General features: G+C 38.0%; 2 protein-coding genes across 2 annotated transcripts; one reads left to right on the forward strand and one right to left on the reverse strand.

The window, feature by feature from the left end:
- The first annotated feature begins 283 nt into the window (after positions 1-283).
- Positions 284-1,252, forward strand: LOC121787026 (myb-related protein 308-like). Its single transcript, XM_042185622.1, has 3 exons — positions 284-526; positions 619-748; positions 836-1,252. Exons 1-3 carry the CDS (start codon positions 394-396, stop codon positions 1,137-1,139), a joined length of 567 nt encoding a protein of 188 aa, XP_042041556.1. The 5' UTR covers positions 284-393; the 3' UTR covers positions 1,140-1,252.
- A 1,859-nt stretch (positions 1,253-3,111) lies between these two features.
- LOC121787051 lies at positions 3,112-7,307 on the reverse strand. The gene is made up of 3 exons (XM_042185660.1): positions 7,085-7,307; positions 6,054-6,125; positions 3,112-5,355 (listed from the first exon to the last, which is right to left on the reverse strand). The coding sequence occupies exons 1-3, from the start codon at positions 7,092-7,094 to the stop codon at positions 3,245-3,247; spliced, it is 2,193 nt and encodes a 730-aa protein (XP_042041594.1). The 5' UTR covers positions 7,095-7,307; the 3' UTR covers positions 3,112-3,244.
- Positions 7,308-8,383: the final 1,076 nt, after the last annotated feature.

Below are 8,383 nucleotides of genomic sequence, written 5' to 3' on the forward strand. Positions count from 1 at the left end.
ATAGGGATGAAATCCTCGTAGCTACACATACTTTAATTCTCCTATATGGTATATATACCACCATTAGATTTCTTCACTTGAACTGATTCTTGGAGGGAAGCGTGGAGTAAATGGTGGGGTTGAAAATGGGGGGAAAAAACTGAGCATAAAAAGCAGAGCTACCTAACAAAAAATGAAGCACTAACTTAAATGCATTCCCAACCACTCACCAACTCGGTCAAACAACACTAACCCCTCTTTGTCCCTTCCCTCACTCATTCACCTCATTTATATTCCCCCTTTCCCCCCTCTTCCCCCTCACACACTCACTCCCTGTTGCTGTCTCCCTCTCTTTCTTTCTCTCTGTGTGTGTGGGAAAATTACAAACTCACACACATATATAGATAGATAGACATGGGTCGATCCCCTTGCTGTGAGAAGGAGCACACCAACAAAGGGGCTTGGACCAAGGAAGAAGATGAGCGCCTCATCAAGCACATCAAACAGCACGGTGAAGGCTGCTGGAGATCACTTCCTAAAGCTGCTGGTCTCTCTCTCTCTCTCTAATACCCTTTTAATTTTTTAGGTCATTTCAATTTAGGGTTTTGACAATGACGCAATTTCAATTTTCTTGGACAGGTTTGTTGAGATGCGGCAAAAGCTGCAGGCTTCGATGGATAAACTACCTCAGGCCTGATCTCAAGAGAGGGAATTTCACCGAAGAAGAAGACGAACTCATCATCAACCTTCACAGCTTGCTCGGCAACAAGTATGTATTTATCTAATGGAGTACTATTATTTTTATACTACTAATCATTGATTTGTCTTAATTAGTAGCAATATTATAATGTTGTAGATGGTCTCTTATTGCTGCTCGGTTGCCGGGGAGAACGGACAACGAGATCAAGAACTACTGGAACACGCACGTGAAGCGAAAACTCATCAGTCGCGGCATCGACCCGCAGACCCACAGATGCCTCAATCCGAGCAACAAAAACCCTAGAAATGTGTCCATGCAAACAGACGAGATTGAACCCATGCCGACGATGGGAAACGACGTCGGTTTTAAGGTAGAGGATTACTCCAACTGCAGCAGCGTCGAATTTTTGCACCCACAGATCAATTTGGATCTATCAATTAGACCTCCTCATCTGTACTGACGAACCCTAATCAATTTGGTTGTCAATGAATGTAACTGCGCATCTATAGATGTGCAGATATTTTTATGGGCCCTTTGATTATTAAGTAATTAATTAACTTGGTACTTCATTTTTTTGTGATGTTATTTTTCTTGAAGATGGTGGAGATAAATGTTACCAACAACCAACAAGAAGCCAGGGTTTTAAATGTGGAATCTACTAAGTGATCAACAATCACTTCTCTTAGCTTCACTCATTTATTATAATCACCTAGGTTTAAGTATTAATTTGGAGTTTATTGGGTTAAGTGAATTTCACTTCACATTGGATTTTGAATTATTTTCTACTTCCAATCCGGCTATCAAATTTGTCAAGTATTTATGGTTAGCTTGAAACATAATGAGAGGAACATATTAATTCATCTACTTAGTATAAATAGGGCCGTTGAATTTTGGCGTTATTCAATAGACAAGTACTCCAGTATTTGTTAGACCTATTAATTATTAGGGTTCGTTTTCAGTTTTACCTGCACTCCATATTACTGGAGTATTACTATATGTATTGATACCTACTCAAATTTACGCGCAATTCAATGTATTTCAACACCAAATTTATCATGAATTTAAGAAGAGATCTCATAGAAGTATTCAGATAGAACTGCTATTACTCCCCTAGTCCAAAAATATTAGACTAGTTTTAACATTTTAGGTCGTCCATCAAAATTAGACTAAATCTAAAAATGGAAAATTTTCAACAAATAATCATCATTAATGTGAACCTCACAACCCACTAATTAACACTCCTTCCATTTCCTTTTCTCCCTCCATCTCTTACTTTTTCCTATATCTTTCTTACTTTATCAACTGCATATTAAAACTCGTGTCATTTACAAATTTGTCTTTTTTTAAGGACAGGGGGAGTATTTTTTAAGGACACAATATCGAGACGGATTAGTTGCATTGGAAAATGTTAACAAATAACAATGATTTAGGACACAAGAAAAGCATTCATAAATTAAGGACTAATTAACTTAATCTTTTGTTTTTATTAGAATACTTTCATGTCATTTGCGTCTTCTAATTTTAGTTAAGATACCAACAATAAAAACACTTTTTTGAAGCCTTTGTGGTACATTTATAAATACAATTTAGCAACCTTAATTGCATTAAAAATATCTTTAACATTTTTTTAGTGGTACATTTTCCCAACTAAAGAAAATCAAAACAAAATACTCCATTTTCCAATTCAAGTAGTGGCGTATCTTTATTTCGTAGTTCACTCACTGTTTCTTAATTTTGCAAAAATATTTATGTGATAGTATTATGTGAGTATTCGGCTATGCAGATCCAAACACGACATTGTCCATTTCAAACAAACCCTCACGATTTTGTTCTTTATAACACTCCCCAAAAAGCATCATATTATGAATTAAGTAGGAATTGCACTTAATGCATATTTTATACTCCATCCGTCCTTGAAAAATATAAATATTTAGTTTCACACAGGTTTTAATATATATTGGTAAAGTAAATGAAAGAGAGATAAAGAATAGTGTAAGTAGTTATTGGAGAGTGAGCTCCACATCATTAGTATTGAAATATAATGGTATAGGCTATAAATAAAATGATGTGTATGGGTTGTTTAACTATTCTAAAATTAAAAAGTTCATTCTTTTTTAGGGAAAAAAAGTAGTTTTTAATATATGCAGTTGAAGAGGTTAGGAGTTAAGAGTGAGGAAACCGGAGTGTATGCATAAAAAAAGCATTAGACTTATTCATAGAAACATAGGTGCACCTACCATGCAAAATGAAATTTTAGTTTTACTAAAAACGGGTTACCCATAAAAAATAAATAGTTAAAGATGAACTGAAAGTCTACAAAAAATATGATAAGGGGCATAGAAAATATGGGTAAAATAAAAGTTAAAAACAAGTCATGAGTCCAATTGATTTTGTGGTGATCTACCAACTTCACTCATCCTGCCAAAAAATAATGACACCAAAAATAAAATAAATAAATTAAGAGAAACTGAATACACAAAATACAAGTACGAGAAAGCAATAAAACCACCCAATTCACCAAGTAAAAAGAATGACAAAAAAATTGGCAACTAATGTTTTGCAGCATCACATAGAACTACTAGCAGAGTCAGCCACATCCTTGAGTCTCATCTTCCCACGCTCGGCCGAGCCATCGACGGCCCTATCCAGCCGCTTCAGCCACGCGTCGTAGTCCACCGCGTATGGGGTCCCGCATATCCCGTCCACGTAGTCCGCGAACGCCTTCAAGATAGGCGAAACCTCCCCCACCTGCTGCTGTATCACCCTCTTCGCCCAGCTCCTCTGCCTCCACTTGAGCGCCGATTCCATCGAATCCTGCTGCGGCATGGCGCCCCCGCACACGTAATACAGCAAGTACACGAGGCTCTCCACGTCCGACGACGGGCATAGCTTCCCGTGCTGGAGCGCGTGAGCCGACGAGAACTGCAGGTTCAGCGCTGGGCTGTCTCTGTCCTCCAAGACCGCACGCCCCCACGATATGAGCACGAACACGCTCCACGCCCTCCCGCCTCGTTCTTCGACTATCCGTATGATGTTCTCGGGCCGGATGTCGCCATGAAGGATGTTCGCCCTCTTCGCGCTTCTTAGCGCCGATAGACAGTCGCGGCAGCAGCGAGTTGCTTCCTTGGCCGAGAAAGGCCCATTGTGGGCGATGATGGACGAGACTGTTTCTCCTACAGGGCATGTCACGAGCATCGGCGTCCCGCACCACGGATGGTCGCAGCGCCCCTTCGGACTCTGCTTCTCGCACGGCCCCGGGTGGACAATCCTTCCCGATGCGATGATCTCGGGTAAATGCTTGCATGAAACACCCTGCTCTTTGAAGATGTTCACCACTTTGGTCTGCCTCTGCACTTGGTACCACAGGTTCATGTCCTCCCACGACGGCTCCAAACGAGACGGGTGCGCCCCAACGTACAACGTCAATAGCTGCACGTGACAGTCAGCCGCAACAGCAATGTATGAACAGCAATTCCCATCATTAAGAAAATCTTGAATCTGAAAGCTTTTTATCCCATGGTTCTGATCTTCCAACATCAAAATTTGGCCCGGGCTTAGGTCCAACCCTCGACCCTTCCTCTTCGAATCGTGATTACTTTCGTTATCTACTTCCACAATCTCTCCATTATAACTGCTCTCATGCTGATAAGGAACGAGAGTGTTATCGTTCTCAACCACCTGGCTCTCCATTCTTCGTTTTTGGAGACGGAGACTATGTTTTGCTGCAAGAGATGCCATAGACTTCCTCGGGGGACCATTCCATTGCACGATTGAGTAAAACATTGCCATAAGTATTTGCAGGGTTCCCAAATCGCCCCAGTTCACGTTCCCAAGTTTGTTCCATATTCGATCTACACGGGAAATGCTCACTTCTGCATGACACGTGATCCAATCTACCATCGACTGATAAGGGTTATCCAAATCAACTTCCAGCTTTCCAGGGTCACCACAGAGTTTCAAAACACCTCCAAGATTAGAGTCGAGAACGGATACATAAACATGATCGGTGGTAATATTATTGTACTTACTCAAACTCCTTGACAACAGTATATGAACAGCATAGAAGAGAGCTTCACAAATAACCTCAGGGGGAAGCCCACATTCATCTCCTTTCACGAGATTTTGTTTGAACAAGACAAAGTTGACCACATCATCCCAACGAGAGTGTAGGCTGCCTTTGTTTTTTGACATCAAAGCCGCACCACAAAGCCCTCCAAGTCTTCCTCTTGATATTGCCTTGTCAACAGTGTAGAATTTGGAGCCTGGGTAACGAGGAAAGGACACAAAATATGGCAACGGTTTATTCCTATGCCAAAATGCATGCCATAGCCCTTCAGCAGCAGTATGTAGAAAATCTTCGAGGGCAAGAAACTCATCTTCTTTAAGGTTGTCAGAGGCATACGGTGGGTAAGGCATGCGTAGTAGCTGTTGAAACAGAACTCCCTCCAATGCAAAGTCAAAGGTTCGAAGGTCATCAATCGAGAAGGGAGAGCTAAAATGATGTTCTCCATCAGTAGTGTTACTGAATAAATTCTTTCCAACCCATTCCTCTAGATGCTGGGCGAATAAATTGAAGTCAACCAGCTTCAATAAATACTCCTTGAGTACCTTATACACCCGTCTTGAAGTTGGAAGGAATTTGCTTGAATTGCTGGAAGTTGTACGAACGGAAGCCACTGTGGTCATGAAGATTCTATTTGTTAATTTATTTTACTAAGGAGAGGAAGAATCACAAGAACATCAAAGTAGAAAACAACAGAAACAGTATGTTCACACTTAAGAAAGGTACAACCAGTTTTAAGCGGCAGTACAGGTTTCTGTAGGGAAAAATATTCATCGAGCTTCATTGGTTCTTCGATATGATTGAGTGAAATTCTGTATACTAGATATGTTTCATCACTTTATGTTTACCATCTAGATTAAAAGTAAGCAACTCATGAACTTTGTGAGATATGTTGAGCTTCAACCAATGACAATCATATGATAGATTTTTTTTTTTTTTACAATCATATGATAGATTTGGAGAGCTTTATTGACAGATTCTGTTCTTTTATGTTTTTTCAAGTTATCACATCACTGATAGGCCACATTAATACAATATGACGTCTTTTATGCTCCAAGACTCGACGCATTAATAACAAGAACAACAATGCACTGCAATACTTTAATGTAATGATACTGTTTCTTAAAGCTTGGATATACATTTTCCTTAACGGAGGCCCTTTTCAGGTGCCATCAAACAATGAATCATGGCGAGCACCAAGGTTAGCTAGTCATGTTCATACACTACCATTACTCTGATGTCAAGAAAATTGTGTTTTCATTTTCAGACAAAGATAACCCAAAATTAAAAAATACATTCAAGAGTACATACCAGATGCAGATTTCCTGAAACTTCCCTCCAAACTTGGGCCGGGAGATGAGTCAGAATCATTTTTCTGCATACCTGAATGTATGAATATAGGTAATTACAAGTTGGAGTGTGAAATACGACAAATTTAGAGAGAGAATAAGAAAAGTATCAACAAAGAAATTGACTTAAAGAAAAAAAATATTAGACTTAAGAGTTGAACAATATGACAAACAGGGTGATAAACAAAATAGAATAAGCACTCTCGTTAATTTGGTAGTAGAACAGAATAAGGGCAAGACACGAAGACGAAGACGTAACAACAACAGTTTGATACATTCAATAACTGGTTGCAATTGAAAGCATTTTGCATCTTGATAATCCAGACTTGAGATTCCAGAGCAATAGAAACAAAGAGATAAGAGATGATCCAAACCAAATTAGGAAAAGAACTCTTTTACAAGGCAATGCAAATTCCATAGGGTGAAACGAGACAGAAAGCATCTAGCAGTGAAATTTAATCTTTTCTATTGCAGCGTGGGTTCAGAATTTCAAACTATACACAATGATTTTGTTGAACATGTGATGCTTTTTGACACATGTGAAGTTCAAACACAAACCAAAAGCAATTTACATCTAGCTTGCTTATTGCAATAAAAGATCACCTAAAGATATCAAATTGCAGCTAAATTCCCTCTCTCACTTCCATAAAAGAAATTGAATAGCAATAGCTTCACCTGTAATTAATGAATCACATTATAGAAAATGGCAATTCAAGCATCAAAGAGTCAATTCCCAAGGAATTAATAAATGAGATATCTTGACCTAAGCTATGCCACATTTCTGTCTACCTCCTCTTAACTAAGAGATACTACTAATTAGGAATCAGAATCATGGACAAGGGCAAAATTATTCATTTTCTCATTCAAGATACGAACTTTAGAAAATAAAGTGCAACTAATTTCAATGAAGCCGAAAATCCAAAAAAAAATATAGCACAAATTATAACGCAGAAAAAGTAGCAAATGCGAGCGAGTTTGAGGTTTACAACTCACCGAGTCTCATATTAACTGAAATTTCTAATCTCAACTTCCAAATCTGTGACAAATTTTGGCTGCAAAATATTCTTGAAACTCAACAACTTCTTCCCACATAATGCCAAGGCATAATGTGGCCCAAATAACAAGGGAGGAAGAATGTAGAGAGAGAGAGAGTGAGAGGGGGGTTAAAAAAGGTAGAAGCATGGGTAATGGAAATGAATGCAGAATGTGATCCAGAAAACGAAATGGGTTGGGGGGGGGGGGGGGGTTGAATGATGATGTGGATGGTGTCTCCCACAAGTTTCTATGCCATTATTCAAATGTATGTGGCTGTTGTTTTGCTCTTGTTCTCATGCTTCTTCTTCTTTTGTCTGCTTTCTGTTCTCTCACCATTATTATATTTTATAAAACTAGTTGAGTAATTTACTAAAGAATAATTTGGCCAGAGTGGATCAATGAATTCTTGCATTATGGGCAATGTTGTTTGGATAATTCAAGTATGCTCCCAACCCCCAACTTCTTCACATTTCTTTTATTCCCCCTCACATTTAAATATTTGACTTTCAGATTTGGTAAAACTACCATGTCCCATGTAAAGTTAATGATTTCTTTTTTTTAACACGAAATATTATACTATAGCATACTCAATTTCCACATCGGTTACGAGAATAATTGGTGTAATCTGTATAGGCTACAAGAGTTTTCTCTCTTAACAGACTAATTTTTGAGATGATAATATTTTAATTTTAGAAAACCTATCATTTAAAATGGAACGTCTTAATATAACAAATCACAGACACGATGGATTGATTATTTTAGGATCAAAAGAGCAAGAATTGATTGGACGTGTTTTCAATATTTTGAAGTATATTCAATACTTAGAATTCTATTTAGCAGAATGCATGTCAATAGGATGAATGTATATTTTTAGAATTCTTTTTGCGTCATAGTTGGATATTGTTTGGGTCTTACAAATGAATTTTCTTATTCCCAAATTTGTAAAATTTAAACTAGGAACCACGTAATTAATTAACCACCAAAAAGTAATAAATAGTGATTAGTTAGTCATAGACATAATCACTTATTTTACATCATCTTCTATGCATATTCAATGTACAACAATAGCAACTCAAACTTTGATTTTATTAATAGCTTATCAATTAATATTTTGAGATACACAGATAAGAACAAAATAATGTAAAATTGACAACAAAACCATACTTCTAACTACCCTATAAAAAGATTGCATTTTTATTCTTAGACAAACAAATTGAAGTGGTCTCCATAACGCAATAATGCTATAGGGGGAAAACT

This window comes from Salvia splendens, chromosome 22, assembly GCF_004379255.2.
Source record: "Salvia splendens isolate huo1 chromosome 22, SspV2, whole genome shotgun sequence".
NCBI lineage: Eukaryota > Viridiplantae > Streptophyta > Magnoliopsida > Lamiales > Lamiaceae > Salvia > Salvia splendens.

Coding starts and splice junctions, on each gene's coding strand:
- LOC121787026 (XM_042185622.1), top strand. CDS start 394: ATGGGTCGATCCCCTTGCTGTGAGAAGGAGCACACCAACAAAGGGGCT. Junction 527..618: donor ATCACTTCCTAAAGCTGCTG/GTCTCTCTCTCT, acceptor TTTCTTGGACAG/GTTTGTTGAGATGCGGCAAA. Junction 749..835: donor CACAGCTTGCTCGGCAACAA/GTATGTATTTAT, acceptor ATAATGTTGTAG/ATGGTCTCTTATTGCTGCTC.
- LOC121787051 (XM_042185660.1), bottom strand. Junction 5,356..6,053: donor TTTCAGGAAATCTGCATCTG/GTATGTACTCTT, acceptor TCATGACCACAG/TGGCTTCCGTTCGTACAACT.